This window comes from Salmo trutta, chromosome 24, assembly GCF_901001165.1.
Source record: "Salmo trutta chromosome 24, fSalTru1.1, whole genome shotgun sequence".
In the NCBI taxonomy this organism is placed as follows: domain Eukaryota; kingdom Metazoa; phylum Chordata; class Actinopteri; order Salmoniformes; family Salmonidae; genus Salmo; species Salmo trutta.
Window position 1 is genome coordinate 20,970,949 of NC_042980.1, and position 21,102 is coordinate 20,992,050.

The 21,102-nt window shown below is 43.8% G+C and overlaps 1 protein-coding gene across 3 annotated transcripts in view; it reads right to left on the minus strand.

The window, feature by feature from the left end:
- The window catches only part of LOC115160902 (inactive phospholipase C-like protein 1), a 116,247-nt gene that overhangs the window by 40,486 nt on the left and 54,659 nt on the right, over nucleotides 1-21,102 (minus strand). For all 3 annotated transcript variants that reach the window (XM_029711417.1, XM_029711418.1, XM_029711416.1), the window contains one exon: nucleotides 122-196. In XM_029711417.1, coding sequence (XP_029567277.1) covers nucleotides 122-196 — 75 coding nt within the window. The remainder of the gene's footprint in view (nucleotides 1-121; nucleotides 197-21,102) is intronic.

Sequence of the window (21,102 nt, forward strand, 5' to 3'; positions counted from 1 at the left end):
TTGTCCTCCTTATGAATCGGTTATGAATGACTTATGAAAGCGTTTTGAAATCCATATGTAGGTCAAATAAAGTGTTACCCATTTCATTTTCATTTCATTTTTTGAGAAACTTAAAACGAACCTTCTTCTCTGAGGGTATGCTACTGAAGGACACTGTCTTCTTGCGCCCGCCGGCCAACTTGTGCATTGAAGGATCCTGGGTAAAACACAGAGAAGAGCAGAGAGTGAGACAGGCAGACAAGTCTACTTATCCTACAGGCTATGTTTAGATGTGTCAAGACGAACATTACAGGCAGGTATATCCCATCAACTGACATAATTACAATAGGAGTAGAGACTTATGTGGACATGGGGCCCAACAGAAGAATGTAGAGCGGAAACAAGTAATAATGAGGTAGCTATGAAAGCCATCAGTAATATCCCTGTGAATGATTATGTTTTTGTAACCCCGGCTGCACTGTCTGTCTCTCCTAAAGCCAGACACCTGAAATAACAGGTCTGCTAATCTGAACTCATCTTCACAGGCTTGGAAGGCTGGAAATCAATTGTCCCATTTCATTTCCTGTGTGATAATGTAGCACTGATTCACACAGTGTACAGAGCTTGGTCTTAGGACAGACGGGGCCCACAAAAATAGATCTCCTGTGTTCACACTCACACATCTGTTCTCGCTGCTTCCTGCGTCTTTCAGTCTCCAGAGGACAGCTGATTGATTGACAGGTGGGAAGAAGACAGCTCTATCGTCACTGGGTGCTGAAATGTCAGGGCTGGTGCCAATGCAACAGGTCTCTGTCTCTGTCTCTCTCTCTCTCTGTCCCTCTAGCTGTCCCTCCTGCTGTCCCTCTCTCGCTCAGCTGGCCATTATAACACAATATGCTCTTCAAGGTTTTCAAAAACCACATAGGTATAATAAGACTTATAAGTTCGATTCTTTCAAATCCACATCTCAGTTTATAAGCAGTAGCTTTTTCTCCATGGTCAAAAAGAGGGTGAGGTAAAACATATGACATTACTACCAGGAAGACTTCCCACACAGGTTAATACAAATCCAGTTTTCAGAATAACAATTGTGTGTGCACAGGCAGTGGTTTGTAAATTAAGACAATGTGTAAAAGTGACAATGTGTTTCGATATGAATTCCAGCCTTTGTGCAATATTACTGATGATAAGGAATTCAAACCAGGAAAAATGTGTGTGGTACCAGCACCACCAGAGCCAGACAGAGCACTTTCATCCTGCTGTCATGTAATTATGGGGTTGTTCAGACAGCACTGACTGACAGACTCTAAGTGCAGCCTTTTGTTACTGTAATGACATTTCCACCATTGATTCAAAGCATGTGGCCAGGGCTGCACAATACTGTAGCAACCAGCCGGGTTGTAACAGAGCTGCAGACCTGCGTTCAAATACTATTTCAAATCTTTTAAATCTTTGCCAGACGGGCAGGTTTGCAAGACTGGTCGGTTTTTGACTCTTGCGACTATTCTATTGGTTCCAAGCATGAAAAAAAAATGACTAAAAAATAGAATTTGAACCCAGATTGTAGGAGTGTTACCGTCTGGCGTAAATAAAGGCTTGGCTCTAGCTAAATCACCTGATCCTGGTTTACTATTAGGGATGGGGAGCTTTAAGTCTATTTCTGTCCTAATACCTCAAACCCACAGCAACACATAATGGCTTTACTACTACTAGCCTAGCACATCATCATCAAATATTACATCCTGGATGTCCTACTACTAGCCTAGCACATCATCATCAAATATTACATCCTGGCTGTCCTACTACTAGCCTAGCACATCATCATCAAATATTACAACCTGGCTGTCCTACTACTAGCCTAGCACATCATCATCAAATATTACATCCTGGATGTCCTACTACTAGCCTAGCACATCATCATCAAATATTACATCCTGGATGTCCTACTACTAGCCTAGCACATCATCATCAAATATTACAACCTGGCTGTCCTACTACTAGCCTAGCACATCATCATCAAATATTACATCCTGGCTGTCCTACTACTAGCCTAGCACATCATCATCAAATATTACATCCTGGATGTCCTACTACTAGCCTAGCACATCATCATCAAATATTACATCCTGGATGTCCTACTACTAGCCTAGCACATCATCATCAAATATTACAACCTGGCTGTCCTACTACTAGCCTAGCACATCATCATCAAATATTACATCCTGGATGTCCTACTACTAGCCTAGCACATCATCATCAAATATTACATCCTGGCTGTCCTACTACTAGCCTAGCACATCATCATCAAATATTACATCCTGGCTGTCCTACTACTAGCCTAGCACATCATCATCAAATATTACATCCTGGCTGTCCTACTACTAGCCTAGCACATCATCATCAAATATTACATCCTGGCTGTCCTACTACTAGCCTAGCACATCATCATCAAATATTACATCCTGGATGTCCTACTACTAGCCTAGCACATCATCATCAAATATTACATCCTGGATGTCCTACTACTAGCCTAGCACATCATCATCAAATATTACATCCTGGCTGTCCTACTACTAGCCTAGCACATCATCATCAAATATTACATCCTGGCTGTCCTACTACTAGCCTAGCACATCATCATCAAATATTATATCCTGGCTGTCCTACTACTAGCCTAGCACATCATCATCAAATATTACATCCTGGCTGTCCTACTACTAGCCTAGCACATCATCATCAAATATTACATCCTGGCTGTCCTACTACTAGCCTAGCACATCATCATCAAATATTACATCCTGGCTGTCCTACTACTAGCCTAGCACATCATCATCAAATATTACATCCTGGCTGTCCTACTACTAGCCTAGCACATCATCATCAAATATTACATCCTGGATGTCCTACGTCATCTACTGCACAGTCTACTTTAGAGATGGAAGGGATTTGGAAATGGGAGTGTTTCCCACTACCTCTTGGGATGCAGTTGGACTCAGAGTACAACTTGACTACCCACACACACTAAACCACACAGAGCAGTGTGTGTGTATGTGTGTGTGGCCTGACTGAGCAAATGATTAAATATAGAGCTGGTGTAACTTGACATCCTGATCAATAATACACAGTACAGGAACCTGAGTTCCAGATCCTTCCTCTGCTAGCAGAGAGACATACTGTAGCTCCTCCCCTGACAGACAGGCAGCGACAGGGCTAGGTGGTAGCTCAAACCTGGACAGAAATGTCTGGACCATCAGTCAGGCTATACTCCCACATCAACTATTCTCTGACCACCCAGCTGACCTGACTGTGACCCCTAGCTTCTATTTTTTTCATGTTCAGCTGTCCTGGAGAAGAGACAGTTTGATCTAGTATCTGTTGTTTCCAATTCTGTTAGACAATATATTTTTTTTAAGATGGAGGCTTGGACAATGTGTGGACAGACAGCCAGGCTTAGTATGAACCAGGTCAGCAGGGATTTAGGTGGACAGGGCAGAGCGGTGGGGGTGTTGTCAGACTGTCCAGGGCTCATCGATAACGGGAGCGATGGGCCTTGCATCACGGTATGTGGCATTAGTTCCCCTACAGGGCATGGGAAAACAGGTCGACCCTCCCGTCCAGCGCTGTCATTGTGACACATGTTGTCCTCCAGGAAACCATGACAACATTGTTAATGCACTGCGGTTTGGCCTAAAAGGACATCTATCAGTTAGTTTTAATCCCCCCATCCCTAAGCTCTCTCACTCTCTCTGTTTTGTTTTAGATCTTTTTTGTATTTCCTTTATTCTCTCGTTTTTTTCTCTACATTATTGAGTTTCTGCCAGAATGAAGCTAGGCACAGATGGAAAGTTGGTGGGAACATAATAAGAAAGGATATATAGTGGGAATAGAAAAGAAAGAGAGGGACAAAAAGAGAAAGGGGGGAAACCAGGGCAAGATAGAGGACAAGCGAGGAGAGCATTGGAAATGAGGAAGAAGTGGAAGAAAGCAAGGGATATAGGTGTAAAAGTAGAACCGAGTGGATTCTAGGAAAGGATATGAGAGAGAGCAGAGGGGAGGAAAATTACTTTTGAGAGAGGGAGTGTAGGAAATTGAATGAGAGGAGCGAGGGGGAACGAGTGAGTGAGATGAAAGAGAGAGTAGAGGACAGGATAGAGAGAGGAGATGTGGGCATGAGACAATACTATGTTGTGTTCAGTCATGCACAACAGAGAATATTCATCATCATCAGTCTCTTCATACAGCCCACCGGATCAGAGGTCTGACAAACACCTGGGAGGAATAGACATAGAGGAGGACAAGACCGCACATGGTCAAGTGGCTCTAAATATAGACATCTATGAGTGAGATGGAGAAAAAGACCAAGAGATGAAGAGAAAGACCAAGAGATGGAGAGAAAGACCAAGAGATGGAGAAAAAGACCAAGAGATGGAGAAAAAGACCAAGAGATGGAGAAAAAGACCAAGAGATGGAGAAAAAGACCAAGAGATGGAGAAAAAGACCAAGAGATGGAGAGAAAGACCAAGAGATGGAGAGAAAGACCAAGAGATGAAGAGAAAGACCAAGAGATGAAGAGAAAGACCAAGAGATGGAGAGAAAGACCAAGAGATGAAGAGAAAGAAGAAAGGCAGAAGATTGAATTGATGAAAAAGAAGAGGAACGCGTCAACAAAAGGGAGTTTGAAAGACGGAGCGATGTTGAGAGAGTACAGCCTTCCCTGTAGCTCAGTTGGTAGAGCATGGTGTTTGCAACGCCAGGGTTGTGGGTTCGATTCCCACGGGGGGCCAGCACAGGAAGAAAAAAAAATTATGAAATGTATGCATTCACTACTGTAAGTCGCTCTGGATAAGAGCGTCTGCTAAATGACTAAAATGTAAAATGTACATTTTAAGTTGGCCATCTGGTGTGATCAAGTATAGACAGACTAGTAATGACACCATAAATAATCAGAATGAAATTTAAGGATGACCTCTGAACCTTTTAAGGTTAGGTGACCTTGATGGTTAAGAGCATCTGCTAAATGACTTAAATGTAAATTTAATACCAGTCCTGATGCAATGTTATGTCAACAGTAGACTGATAGATTACTAGTGAACTGTGATTAGCCTGAGGAGCTAAACGGACCATGTGTAGGAGTGCAAATATAGCACACATACTAGCACCCTATACTCTCAGCCCACAACCAGATAGTGTGGCCTGGGAGTAGATAGTTTGTGTGTATGCATTGATATGTAGGCTACGTGTGCCTTTTCTTTTTTAATGTATGTAGTTCTGTCTTTGAGCTGTTCTTGTCTAATGATCTGTATTATATCATTCAGTATTATGTTTCATGTTTTGTGTGGACGCCAGGAAGAGTAGCTGCTGCTTTTGCAACAGCTAATGGGGATCCTAATAAAATACCAAATCCCTCAGCCAATTCATTAACCCACATACCCACCCTTTACTAATACACACACAAAACAACCCTCCACCCCTTCTTAAAACAACACTTGGTGCTAGTGGTAATTCACCTCTCAAACCCTCTAGTCCTCTATCCCACCATCCATCCCAGAACAGTGGCCTATGATCCAGCCAGCAGTAGAACCATAGTAGATTACGGTACTACACACACACACACACACACACACACACACACACACACACACCTAACTTTCTAAGGGAATAAACAGAGGGTTATTCTGTGTCGGATGGAGGACGGGGCCGGTCACTAGTGGAATAACCTCTCTCTGTCCTCTCCTCTCTCTTTCTCACCTTCTCTCTCTCTCTTTGTCTCTCTCTCTAGGGTTAGCAGAATGCATTGCATGGGTCTAGACTCCAGAGAGTAGTAGAGCAGAAATGGCATTAGACTGAGTGGAATATGATGCCTACGGGGCTGATCAGATCTGCTGTCAATGAGCGGATCTAGAAACAAACATAATGATGACGGTGAGTTAAGTACTGAGCAGAGAGCCAGCTATTATCGGCATGATTCATCAGGACAGAACTTTTATACACAGAGAGAGAGAGAGACAGGGAGAGAGAGAGACAGGGAGAGAGAGGGGGAGATGGTAAAGATAACCGGTAGCCTGTAATGTCCACAACACCCAACAAGACAGAGAGACAGTACACAGAGAGAGAGATGGACAGAGAGAGCGAGAGACAGAGAGAGAGGCAGAGTGATAAATAAGAGTGCTAGAGAGAGAAAAAAACTGCTACAGAGAGAGAGATATAGTGCTACAGAGAGGAGAGAGACAGTGCTACAGAGAGAGAGAGAGAGACAGTGCTAGAGAGAGAGCGAGAGACAGTGCTAGAGAGAGAGACAATTGACAATTAAATCAATGTATACTGGCAATACGTGCAGCATTAAAATTGGTAAGAAAAGAACAGAATTCTTTAACCAGGGGCTGGCCTTCGTCAGGGTTGCAATCTGAGCCCTGCACTCTTCAATATTTACATTAACGAATTGGCCACTATTCTAGAAAAATCCTCAGCCCCTGGTGTTAGTCTCCACAATTCAGAAGCTAAATGCCTACTCTTCGCAGATGACCTATGCCTGCTGTCACCCACAGCACATGGCCTACAGCAGAGCCTGGACCTGCTAGAGCAGTACTGCCAGACCTGGGCCCTGGCAGTAAACCACAAAAAGACTAAAATAATGATTTTCCAGAGAAGATCCAGATCTCAGGGAATTAGACCAAAGTTCTCAATTGGTACAAAATATATAGAGTACTGCACACACTACAATTACTTAGGTTTAAAAATAAGCTCAACTGGACACCTTAATGAGGCAGTGAATGAACAGAGAGAAAGCACGCAGGGCATTCTAAGCCATAAAAAAGCAAATTCAAATTGAAATACCTATTAAAATTTGGCTAAAACTAATTGAATATGTCATTGAACCAATTGCACTTTATGGCAGCGAGGTGTGGGGTCCACTCGCAAAATAAGATTACATGCAGAGTTCTGTAAGATTCTCCTACGTGTCCAGAGGAAAACTACAAACAATGCATGTAGGGCAGAATTAGGCCAATATCCACTAATAATAAAAACTCAAAAAAGAGCAATTAAGTTTTGGAAATATCTAAAATACAGTGACCCCCTCTCATATCATTACCAAGCCCTGCAATGCCAAGAGCTGAGCAAAGAAAAGTCCCCTCATCCAGCTGGTCCTGAGTTCACAAACCTGTTCTACTAACACACTGAAGCCTCAGAACCAGAACATCCAATCAATCAGAATAAATCAAATTACAACACAGTCAAAACAAAACTACATTGCTTATTGGGAAACACAAGCACAAAGCAAAATGCAGTGCTATCTGGCCCTAAATCGACAGTACACCATGGCTAAATATTTGACCATGGTTACTGATCAAAACCTTAGAAAAACCTTGACAAAGTACAGGCTCAGTGAGCACAGCCTTGCCATTGAGAAGGGTAGACACAGGAAAACCTGGCTCCCTGTAGAGGAAAGGCTGTGCAACCACTGCACAACAGCAGAACCTGAGACGGAGTGTCACGGTTGTCGTCGGTGAAAGAGGACCAAAACGCAGCAGGTACGTGTATGCTCATCTTGAGAATTTAATAAGTACAAAATGAACACCAAAATAACAAACCAAGAAAAATGAACGAACTAACAACAACTAACAGTCTGGCCAAGCATAGGCTCAACACAGAACAATCACCCACAAATAACAACCACAAACACACCCTAATATATGGGACTCTCAATCAAAGGCAGATAGACAACACCTGCCTTCAACTGAGAGTCCCAACCCCAATCAACACAACATAGAAACACACTCACCAGACTAGACATAGAAATACATAAACATAGACTATAAACCAAAACCCCGGAAATACTAAATCAAACACCCTTTAACCAAACACACCACCCTGAACCACATAAACCAAATACCCTCTGCCACGTCCTGACCAAACTACAATACTAATTAACCCTTATACTGGCCAGGACGTGACACGGAGCTGCATTTCCTGACAAAATGTCAAAAATATAAAACAATTAGAGTGTCATTTCCCCAAATTTGAAATCCTTATTCAAGGTTTTAAAGACCTCTCTTATGAGGATAGGCTACCCGTCCTGTTGGGGGAGGACGCAGAGAGCTGTGTGTTGGCAGCGCACTACATTGCTGCCTGCCATAAGTTGAGGGACAGTGTCTGACAGACCAATAAACCTGCACATGTCCTCAACTGTATGATTATTGTTATTGTTGAATGTATGGTTATATTGACCGTTGGTTATTGTTGTTACTGTTGTCCCGTTGACAATTTTTGATTCTCATTTTTATTTATTTTTTATATTGTAAATATCCAAAGTAAGCTTTGGCAATATGTACATTGTTACGTCATGCCAATAAAGCGAATTGAATTGAATTGAATTGAGAGAGCAAGACAGTGCTACAGAGAGAGAGACAGTGCTACAGAGAGAGAGACAGTGCTACATAGAGAGAGAGACAGTGCTACAGAGAGAGAGACAGTGCTACAGAGAGAGAGACAGTGCTACAGAGAGAGAGAGCAAGACAGTGCTACAGAGAGAGAGACAGTGCTACAGAGAGAGAGACAGTGCTACAGAGAGAGAGACAGTGCTACAGAGAGAGAGAGCAAGACAGTGCTACAGAGAGAGAGACAGTGCTACAGAGAGAGAGACAGTGCTACATAGAGAGAGAGACAGTGCTACAGAGAGAGAGACAGTGCTACAGAGAGAGAGAGACAGTGCTACAGAGAGAGAGACAGTGCTACAGAGAGAGAGAGAGAGAGAGAGACAGTGCTACAGAGAGAGAGACAGTGCTACAGAGAGAGAGAGACAGTGCTACAGAGAGAGAGACAGTGCTACAGAGAGAGAGAGACAGTGCTACAGAGAGAGAGACAGTGCTACAGAGAGAGAGAGAGAGAGACAGTGCTACAGAGAGAGAGACAGTGCTACAGAAAGAGAGAGAGACAGTGCTACGGAGAGAGAGACAGTGCTACATAGAGAGAGAGACAGTGCTACGGAGAGAGAGACAGTGCTACAGAGAGAGAGAGAGAGACAGTGCTACAGAGAGAGAGACAGTGCTACAGAGAGCGAGAGAGAGAGACAGTGCTAGCGAGAGAGAGAGAGAGAGAGAGAGAGAGAGAGAGAGAGAGAGAGAGAGAGAGAGACAGTGCTACAGAGAGAGACAGTGCTACAGAGAGAGCGAGAGAGAGAGAGAGAGAGACAGTGCTACAGAGAGAGAGAGACAGTGCTACAGAGAGAGAGAGACACAGTGCTACTGAGAGAGAGAGAGAGACAGTGCTACAGAGAGAGCGAGAGAGACAGTGCTACAGAGAGAGAGAGAGAGAGAGACAGTGCTACAGAGAGAGAGAGAGAGACAGTGCTACAGAGAGAGAGAGACAGTGCTACAGAGAGAGAGAGACAGTGCTACAGAGAGAGAGACAGTGCTACAGAGAGAGAGAGAGAGACAGTGCTACAGAGAGAGAGACAGTGCTACAGAGAGAGAGAGACAGTGCTACAGAGAGAGAGAGACAGTGCTACAGAGAGACAGAGACAGTGCTACAGAGAGAGAGACAGTGCTACAGAGAGAGAGACAGTGCTACAGAGAGAGAGACAGTGCTACAGAGAGAGAGACAGTGCTACAGAGAGAGAGACAGTGCTACAGAGAGAGAGACAGTGCTACAGAGAGAGAGACAGTGCTACAGAGAGAGAGACAGTGCTACAGAGAGAGAGACAGTGCTACAGAGAGAGAGACAGTGCTACAGAGAGAGAGACAGTTCTACAGAGAGAGATGGACTATCCACTAGCTACCTGGTCCTGTGTTGTTAGACCATGATGGTGGGGTTATGTGGCCATGCAGGGATGTCAGCACCACATGTCCCAGCCACGGCTCTAAGACTCTTAGCAGGGCTTTAAGCCTGATTTACCTTCTCTCATGGCGAATTAGACACAACCAGCTCACTCATACAGCAAGCCATTGTCAGACTAACAGACTCAGAGCCAGGGACAGTATGGAGAGAGTGAGTATGAAGTGAGTGAGTGTACAGTATAAACACTGAGTGTACAAAGAATTAGGAACACCTGCTCTTTTAATGACATACTGTAGACTGACCAGGTGAATCCAGGTAAAAGCTATGATCCCTTATTGATGTCACTTGTTTAAATCCACTTCAATCAGTGTGGCTCAAACGGCTCAACATACCCCACTGTCCCTTACCATATAGAACCTCCAGTCACCAATCCTCTATGTCTAGGCCTAATCAGTGGAAAATCAAATCAGAAAATCAGATCAGTGTCAGTCGCCCTCGCTGCCACTCGATGTGATCTGTGTGATTGTTGTGAGAGCTGCAGGGCCACTCATAGTGATTGCCCAGTCACAATCAAAGCTCTGTTCTCCACGGGGCAGTGTGTTTGCACTGTGCCCACACAGAGTAGCCTGCCTGCCTGCATTGGCCAAGCCATTCTGAAAACAATCTACTCTGCCTGCCAGCATGCATAACCTCACACGGAGAGAGAATGAGTGAGATATTGTTTAGTGTATCTGCTGTTCTAGGCTGTTCACCTCACCTTTGCCTGACCCCCCCCCCCCCCCCCCCCTCCCCCCAAACACACACACACCCACACACACAGGGGCTGTCAGAGAATTAGGAAATGTGGAAACGTTCTGAATAGACCTTGTTAATATAGGGCTGGGCGTTATACCGTATTTTTTACAATATGCCGGTATTGATGCACGGGCCGGTTTGGGTTTACTTTACCTTCTATAAAAGGTATTTGAATGTTTGGTTTGTTAAATGTGATACGCCATGTGTAACGTACATTTTTATAGTTTACTCCGTTAGCAGGAGTGTAGCGCTGCTATTTTTTTACGTTTGGAAATAGCGCACCTTGTGTGCACTGCCGTTAATATCGTATGCCCTGGTATGGTACAGGAACGGTATGAAAATCTGGATACCGCTCAACTCTACTCCCACTACACCATTCAAGGTGGAGAAGGTGGCAAAGTTCTAAGTTCCTCAGCGTACACATCACAGACAATCTGAAATGGTCCACCCACACAGACAGTATGGTGAAGAAGGCGCAGCAGCACCTCTTCAACCTCAGGAGGCGGAAGAAATTTGGCTTGTCACCGAAAACCCTGACAAATTTTTACAGGTGCACAATCAAGAGCATCCTTTCTGGCTCTCCAGAGGCTCTCCAGAGGGTGGTGCGGTCTGCACAAAGCATCACCGGGGGCAAACTACCTGCCCTCCATGACACCTACAGCACCCGATGTCACAGGAAGGCCATAAAGATCATCAAGGACAACAACCACCCGAGCCACTGCCTGTTCACCCCGCTATCATCCAGAAGGCGAGGTCAGTACAGGTGCATCAAAGCTGGGACCAAGAGACTGAAAAACAGCTTCTATCTCAAGGCCATAGACTGCTAACTCAGAGAGTCTGCTGCCTAGATTGACACCAAATCACTGGCCACTTTAATAAATCGATCATTAGTAATTTTAAACAATGCCACTTTAAATAATGCCACTTTAATAATGTTTACACATCTTACATTACTCATATCACATGTATATACTGCATTTCATACCATCTATTGCACCTTGCCTTTGCCGCTCGGCCATCGCACATCCATATATCCATATATGTATATGTACGTATTCTCATTCACCCCTTTAGATATGTGTGTATTAGGTAGTTGTTGGGGAAACGTTAGATTACTTGTTAGATATTACTGCACTGTCGGAAGTAGGAGCACAAGCATTTCGCTACACCGCATTAACATCTGCTAACCATGTGTATGTGATGAATAAAATTTGATTTGATTTGAACCACCCTATCATCATGTCCTGTCAACTTTCCTACAGTGAGACCTCCTCTAAGTCCTCTATCCATCTCCCCAAAGACTAGACTAATACTCTCAAAGCCTGCCATTCTATCTCCTCAATCCTCTTTCCCTCTGCCATCTCTTTTTTCCCCTCCCGTTATTCTCTCCAGTGTTCCCCTAAAAACTCTCCCCTCTCTCCTCTCCCTTCGCCTTCCTTCCCTATCTTATCAATCCTCTCTCCTCTCCCTTCGCCTTCCTTCCCTATCTTACCAATCCTCGCTCCTCTCCCTTCACCTTCCTTCCCTATCTTACCAATCCTCTCTCCTCTCCCTTCGCCTTCCTTCCCTATCTTACCAATCCTCTCTCCTCTCCCTTCGCCTTCCTTCCCTATCTTACCAATCCTCTCTCCTCTCCCTTCACCTTCCTTCCCTATCTTACCAATCCTCTCTCCTCTCCCTTCGCCTTCCTTCCCTATCTTACCAATCCTCTCTCCTCTCCCTTCACCTTCCTTCCCTATCTTACCAATCCTCTCTCCTCTCCCTTCGTCTTCCTTCCCTATCTTACCAATCCTCTCTCCTCTCCCTTCACCTTCCTTCCCTATCTTACCAATCCTCTCTCCTCTCCCTTCGCCTTCCTTCCCTATCTTACCAATCCTCTCTCCTCTCCCTTCACCTTCCTTCCCTATCTTACCAATCCTCTCTCCTCTCCCTTCGCCTTCCTTCCCTATCTTACCAATCCTCTCTCCTCTCCCTTCGCCTTCCTTCCCTATCTTACCAATCCTCTCTCCTCTCCCTTCGCCTTCCTTCCCTATCTTACCAATCCTCTCTCCTCTCCCTTCGCCTTCCTTCCCTATCTTACCAATCCTCTCTCCTCTCCCTTCGCCTTCCTTCCCTATCTTACCAATCCTCTCTCCTCTCCCTTCGCCTTCCTTCCCTATCTTACCAATCCTCTCTCCTCTCCCTTCGCCTTCCTTCCCTATCTTACCAATCCTCTCTCCTCTCCCTTCGCCTTCCTTCCCTATCTTACCAATCCTCTCTCCTCTCCCTTCACCTTCCTTCCCTATCTTACCAATCCTCTCTCCTCTCCCTTCACCTTCCTTCCCTATCTTACCAATCCTCTCTCCTCTCCCTTCGCCTTCCTTCCCTATCTTACCAATCCTCTCTCCTCTCCCTTCGCCTTCCTTCCCTATCTTACCAATCCTCTCTCCTCTCCCTTCGTCTTCCTTCCCTATCTTACCAATCCTCTCTCCTCTCCCTTCGCCATCCTTCCCTATCTTACCAATCCTCGCTCCTCTCCCTCTTCCCCTCCCTCTGCACTTTTCCTCTCTCTCTCAATTCATTTTCAATTTAAGGGGCTTTATTGGCATGGGAAACACATGTTAACATTGTCAAAGCAAGTGAAATAGATAATGAACAAAAGTGAAATAAAAAATTTAACATTAAACATTACACTCACAAAAGTTCCAAACTAATAAAAGACATGTCAAATGTCATATTACAGTACGTGCAAATAGATAAAGTACAAGGGAAAATAAATAAACATAAATATGTGTTGTCTTTACAATGGTGTTTGTTCTTCACTGGTTGCCCTTTTCTTGTGGCAACAGGTCACAAATACAGTATCTGTGATGGCACACTGTGGTATTTCACCCAATAGATATGAGAGTTTATAAAAATTGGGTTTGTTTTCAAATTCTTTGTGGGTCTGTGTAATCTGAGGGAAATATGTGTCTCTAATATGGTCATACATTTGGCAGGAGGTTAGGAAGTGCAGCTCAGTTTCCACCTCCTTTTGTGGGCAGTGTGCACATAGCCTGTCTTCTCTTGAGAGCCAGGTCTGCCTATGGTGGCCTTTCTCAATAGCAAGGCTATGCTCACTGAGTCTGTACATAGTCAAAGCTTTTCTTAAGTTTGGGTCAGTCACAATGGTCAGGTATTCTGCCACTGTGTACTCTCTGTTTAGGGCCAAATAGCATTCTAGTTTGCTCTGTTTTTTTGATAATGTGTCGAGTAATTATCTTTATTTTCTCATGATTTGGTTGGGTCTAATTGTGTTGCTGTCCTGGGGCTCTGTGGGGTGTGTTTGTGAACAGAGCCCCAGGACCAGCTTGCTTAGGGGACTCTTCTCCAGGTTCATCTCTCTGTAGGTGATGGCTTTGTTAAGGAAGGTTTGGGAATCGCTTCCTTTTAGGTGGTTATAGAATTTAACGGTTCTTTTCTGGATTTTGATAATCAGCGGGTATCGGCCTAATTCTGCTCTGAATGCACAATTTTGTGTTTTAGGTTGTACACGGATTATATTTTTGCAGAATTCTGCATGCAGAGACTCAATTTGGTGTTTGTCCAATTTTGGGATTTTTTGGGTGGTGAGCGGACCCCAGACCTCACAACCACACAAGTGTTTTTAGCCTGATAGAAGGCTCTTCTTGCCTTGTCTCTCAGATCGTTCACATCTTTGTTGAAGTTACCTGTGGTGCTGATGTTTAGGCCGAGGTATGTACAGTTTTTTTGTGTGCTCTAGGGCAACGGTGTCTAAATGGAAATTGTATTTATGGTCCTGGCAACTGGATCTTTTTTGGAACACCATTATTTTTGTCTTACTGAGATTTACTGTCAGGGCCCAGGTTTGGCAGAATCTGTGCAGAAGATCTAGGTGCTGCTGTAGGCCCTCCTTGGTTGGGGACAGAAGCACCAGATCATCAGCAAAAAGTAGACATTTCACTTCAGATTCTAGTAGGGTGAGGCCGGGTGCTGCAGACTGTTCAAGTCCGCTCGGCAATTCATTGATATATACAGTACCAGTCAAAAGTTTGGATACACCTACTCATTTAAAGGTTTTTATTTATTTTTATTATTTTCTACATTGTAGAATAATAGTGAAGACATCAAAACTATAAAATAACACATATGGAATGATGTACTAACCAAAAAAGTGTTAAACGAATTAAAATATAATTTAGATTCTTAAATTTTCCGCATTGACTGACCTTCATGTCTTAAAGTAATGATTGACTGTCGTTTCTCTTTGCTTATTTGATCTGTTCTTGCCATAATATGGACTTGTTCTTTTACCCATTATGGCTTTCTTCTGTATACCACCCCTACCTTGTCACAACTAATTGGCTCAAACGCATTAAGAAGGAAAGAAATTCCATAAATTTACTTTTAACAAGGCACACCTGTTAATTGAAATGCATTCCAGGTGACTGCCTCATGAACCTGGTTGAGAGAATGCCAAGAGTGTGCAAAGCTGTCATCAAGGCTGCTGTTAATGATAATGCAGAGGGTTTTCTCAAGGTTGCTGTTGATGCATATCCCACGGTAGTTATTGGAGTCAAATTTATCTCTACTTTTGTGGATTGGAGTGATCAGTCCTTGGTTCCAAATATTGGGGAAGATGCCAGAGCTACGGATGGTGTTAAAGAGTTTAAGTATAGCCAATTGGAATTTGTGGTCTGTATATTTTATAATTTCATTTAGGATACCATCAACACCACAGGCCACTCTCTCTCCCCTCTACCCTCTCCGCCTACCCTATCTCTTCCCTCCCCTCTCCTGCTCCCCCCCATTACCCTCTCCTCTATACCCTCTCTCCCAGCGGCACCAGGGGAGGGGAAGGCCTGTGGGGAGCGTTCTAGCCTCCCTTTCATCCCCCTCCAGGGAACTCTTATCCAAAGCACACTTAGAAGTCAGGGGGAATATATTGCATAATGGGCTTTAAAGTCACTGGCTACTTTTCCTCTCTGGCTGAGTCAAAAAAGGCATCCCATTTCCTATATAATGCACTACTTTTGACCAGAGCCCTATGTGTGCGTGTGTGTGCCTTGTTCATGCGTGCGTGTGTCTGCCTGTGTCCTGGCTGGGTGCTCCACTACACATCTATTTGTGTCAGAGACAGAAGGAGGTCAGGGAGTCAGTCAGTCAGCCCACAGAGACAAGCGCCAAGCCAAGAGCCTGATCTGAGCAAGGCCTGCCTTCCCTCCATAAATTGCTGGCGGCATTCGAGCGGTCTATTCCTGTTTTCAGTGTGGGAAAGAAAGAAAGAAAGAAAGAAAGGAAGAAAGAAAGAAAGAAAGAAAGAAAGAAAGAAAGAAAGAAAGAGAGAAAGAAAGAAAGACAGAAAGAGAGAAAGAAAGGGGGGGAGGAGGTTAGAATAACAGAGGACGAAGACAGTTCTCTGGATACCAGCAAGCTTGTCACAGCTAATATAAAACAAAGGTGTTTGGTTGGTAAACTGACTGACTGATGAATCATTCAGAGAACGAAGGAACAGAAAGAGGGGAAGGTGAAAATGGAAATTGTGAATAATGAATTGGCCCTGCCTTGTGATTGTAAGTGTGTGTGTCTTAGAGAATGACTTGGTCTCATCTCTGACGATTATCTCTGCACTAGACGAACTGCACTATAACATGCAGCCAAAAAGAACAGTTACGCAATGAAAGCCGACCGACGTGCTTGTCTTGTTGTGACATTTCAAAGCAGAAAAGCAGTCGGCCGCTCCCCTCTTTCTGTGTACACTCCTGCCATTTGGCAGAGCCAGGGAAGAAAATCACTGCTGCCATGGCAACCCCAGGTGAAGGACACTATAGGCCTATGGGATAATGAAAAAGTAATGGCCCTAATTTTCTGTCCCTATCTAAACACTTAAGGAGCTTTCTAAAGACAGAGCAGTAGCTCTCTCCTCGTTCTCCCTGTCACTTAAAGACTGTGTTTATAAGACTGGATAATATTCTATTTCCTACAGTAACTTTTACAGTAACTTGAATTCCTAAACTGGTGTTGTGGCTTTGCTGCAGACAGAGCAGCACTTCTCCTGTTACACTAATGTCTCTGGTGTATTGACACAGCCTATTCATTAGCCAATTGTAAGACAGCGTGCTCCTCTGTTAATTACATTAGATGAGAGGGGAGGCATGGGGGGAAGGGAGGGAAGGAGGGAGGGGGAGGACAGAGGGATGTGTCAGGAGCATCTGGAGTGAAGGAGTGGAGGGAACGAGGGTGGAGAGGAGAAAGAGAGGGATGTGTCAGGAGCGTCTGGAGTGAAGGAGTGGAGGGAACGAGGGTGGAGAGGAGAAAGAGAGGGATGTGTTGCTGAGGTCACAACACAACTTCACTATGAACTCACCTTTCTCACATACAGTAACTTCTGAAAGTATTCAGACCCCTTGACTATTTCCACATTTTGTTAGGTTATAGTCTTATTCTAAAATTGACACAATAGTTTTTTTCCCTCATCAATCTACACACAATACCCCATAATGACAAAGCAAAACCAGTTTAAAAAAAATGTTTGCTAGTTTATTACAAAATAAAAAATGGAAATATCACATTTACATAAGTATTCAGACCCAATACTCTTTGCTTTGTTGAAGCACCTTTGGCAGCGATTACAGCCTTGAGTCTTCTTGGGTATGACGCTACAGGCTTGGCACACCTGTATTTGGGGAGTTTCTCTCATTCTTCTCTGCAGATCCTCTCAAGCTCTGTCAGGTTGGATGGGGAGCGTTGCAGCACAGCTATTTTCAGGTCTCTTCAGAGAAGTTCGAACGGGTTCAAGTCCGGGCTCTGGCTGGGCCACTCAAGGACATTCAGAGACTTTTCCCGATGCCACTCAAGCGTTGTCTTGGCTGTGTGCTTAGGGTCGTTGTCCTTTTGGAAGGTGAACCTTCGCCCCAGTCTGAGGTCCTGAGCGCTCTGGAGCAGGCTTTCATCAAGGACAGTGTCACCAGCAAAGGACCCCCAGACCATAATACCTCCTCCTCCATGCTTTACGGTGGGACAATCCATTGCATTGATAGGGTTACAAAGTGTCGGAAACTTTCCGGTAAATTTTCTGAATTTTTTAGGAAATTTTCCATGGGAAGGTAAGCCTGGGAATTTAGGTAATTTTGCTTAAATTCATCAAAAAAGTTAGCTTATAACTTTTTTGTGGGATACACATAAGTCCTTGTTGAATATTTTGGTTAAACTATCCCCAATTCAATGGAATTGCAACCCTCTGCCTGCACAGTGCATTCTTCCATCACATGTACAGCTGATTCTCAAGATCTCGCACACTAATGACATGCTGTTGAGCCCACACTACTACACTGTCTGAGCCAAGGACTACATGCTTTCTGGTAAGTTTTGATTACAATACTGGGTGGGGTGAATATATTTTATTTGACATACTTGATATTTTGTTAACTGGTTAATGGTAGCCTACAGCAAAGTGTGTTGAAATCATTTCTAACTTGTTAACAATTTCTGCTAGTTAGTTTTTGCTACTACCATGTGGGTTTTAGCTTGCTTGAGCCTGCTAACTGAGTGTTAATTCACCTGTTTCCATATATGTTTCATTTTAAAACATTTATCTTACATAGGAGTTGATTAATCTAACTGCTTAACTATTTATCTGTACATGGAATTGTCTTTGTAGTTTTTTACTCATTTTTCTAATCTTTACAGGAAAATGCCACGGACAATATGTGATGTGTAGAGACAATTCACTGCAGCTAATGTTGAAGGAAAATATGTGTACATTTGCAAATACTGTGCCAAATCATATGTGAAGAATGCAACAAAGATGTAGAATCATCTGGCCAAGTGCATAAAGTTCATCTGGCCAAGTGCATAAAGTTCCATCAGCGCTCACAACAAGCAACCTCTGACAAAAGTCCCTCTACTTCTATTCGAGGTGAAAATTATGAATCAGACACCTTATCGATAGCAACAGCTCATGGTCCTCCTGGAATCAGAAGTTTTTTTGACTCAATGTAGGAACGTAGTCAGAGAAATGCTGATGAATGTTTTGCTCGAGCTGTGTATGCAACTGGTTCACCTCTGACACTCACAGGCAATGCGTATTGGAAGAGATTTCTGAATGTTCTTTCTTCCATCATACACCCCTCCAACCAGACATGCTTTATCTACTCATTTGCTGGATGCAGAGTTCAACAGAGTTCAAGTGAAGGTCAAGCAAATCATAGAGAAAGCAGACTGTATTGCAATCATCTCTGATGGGCGGTCGAATGTTCGTGAGCAAGGAATAATTAACTACATCATCTCCACCCCTCAAACCAGTATTCTACAAGAGCACAGGCACAAGGGACAACAGACACACTGGTCTCTACATTGCAGATGAGCTGAAGGCAGTCATCAATGACCTTGGACCACAGAAGGTATTTGCACTGGTGACAAACAATGCTGCCAACATGAAGGCTGCTTTGTCTAAAGTGGAGGAGTCCTACCCTCACATCACACCCATTGCCTGTGCTGCTCATGCATTGAATCTACTCCTCAAGGACATCATGGCACTGAAAACAATGAATACACTCTACAAGAGAGTCAAGGAAATGGTTAGGTATGTGAAGGGTCATCAAGGTATAGCAGCAATCTACCTCACCAAGCAAAGTGAGAAGAATAAGAGCACCACATTTAAGCTGCCCAACACCCGTTGGGGTGGTGTTGCCATCATGTTTAACAGTCTCCTGGAGGGGAAGGAGTCTCTCCAAGAAATGGCAGTATCACAGTCTGCCGATATGGACAGCCCCATCAAGAAGATCCTCCTGGATGATGTATTTTGGGAGAGAGTGGTAAGCAGCCTGAAACTCCTGAAACCTATAGCAGTAGCCATTGCACAGATTGAAGGAGACCATGCCATCCTGTCTGATGTTCCGACTCTGCTTGCAGATGTAAGAGAAGAAATCCGTACTGCCCTGCCCACTTCACTGTTGCTCCAAGCAGAGGACACTGCAGTTCTGAATACATCAAAAAGTGTGAAGACTTCTGCCTGAAGCCCATACACGCCGCAGCATACATGTTGGACCCCAAGTATGCCGGCAAGAGCATCCTGTCTGGTGCAGAGATCAACACCTATGGTGTCATCATTACCATGTCTCGTCACCTTGGCCTGGATGAGGGCAAGGTTCTTGGCAGTCTGGCGAAGTACACTTCCAAGCAAGGGCTTTGGGATGGAGATGCAATATGGCAGTCGTGCCAATATATCTCAGCCACCTGGTGGAAGGGACTTTGTGGATCTGAGGCTCTTTCCCCTGTTGCCTCCATCATCCTCCAAATCCCATCAACATCAGCCGCCTCAGAACACAACTGGTCCTTGTTTGGGAACTTACACACCAAAGCACGCAACAGGCTGACCATCACAAGGCTTGAACAATTGGTGGCCATCTGGGCAAATTTGAGGCTTTTTGAGCCTGACAACGAGCCATCCTCAACAAGGTTGGAAAGTGACAGTGAAGATGAGGCCTCAGAGTCTGATGTTCAAGAGGTGAACATTGAGGAGGTCCAGGGAGAAGACATGGAACCCTGAGAGGAAGACAACCAAAGCTTTAGTTTCTAGATCATTCTACATCATTTTACAGATGTATGTTGAAAACGATGCATCATTGGGGATCATTGAATATTCCCTTTCTTTTGTTGTTCAGTGCAATCATCCCATGTGAAGAGTCATTTAATTAAAGTTACATTCGTAACTAAATTGTTTTTTAAATTTTTATTGGGTGGATTTAATAATTTGCAATTATGTCTATTTATGATAAAGTAAAAGGTTTATGTTTCTGTCTCCATATAATATGTTAAATATAGCCAATGCAAAAAACATCTGCATTTAAATGGTATTAATATGCATTTGCATATATTTCCGTTAATTCCCATATATTCCCATAAATTCCTATATATTCCCGTTAATTCCCACGGAAAGTTTCCACCTCTGAATATTCCCCAAAATGTGCAACCCTATGCGGAGATCATGCGTTCACCCACACCGCGTCTCACAAAGACACGGCGGTTGGAACCAAAAATCTCCAATTTGGACTTCAGACCAAAGGACAAATTTCCACCAGTCTAATGTCCATTGCTCGTATTTCTTGGCCCAAGCAAGTCTCTTCTTCTTATTGGTGTCCTTTAGTAGTGGTTTCTTTGCAGCAATTCAACCACGAAGGCCTGACTCACGCAGTCTCCTCTGAACAGTTGATGTTGAGATGTGTCTGTTACTTGAACTCTGTGAAGCATTTATTTGGGCTGCAATTTCTGAGGCTTGTAACTCTATTCCTGTGGCGGTCCTCATGAAATCCAGTTTCATCATAGCGCTTGATTGTTTTTGCGACTGCACTTGAAGAAACTTTCAAAGTTCTTGAAATGTTCCGTATTGACTGACCTTCATGTCTTAAAATAATGATGTACTGTCGTTTCTTTGCTTATTTGAGATGTTCTTGACATAATATGGACTTGGTCTTTTACCAAATAGGGCTATCTTCTGTATACCCCCCTCTTCCAAACGGACAATGACCCCAAGCATACTTCCAAAGTTGTGGCAAAATGGCTTAAGGACAACAA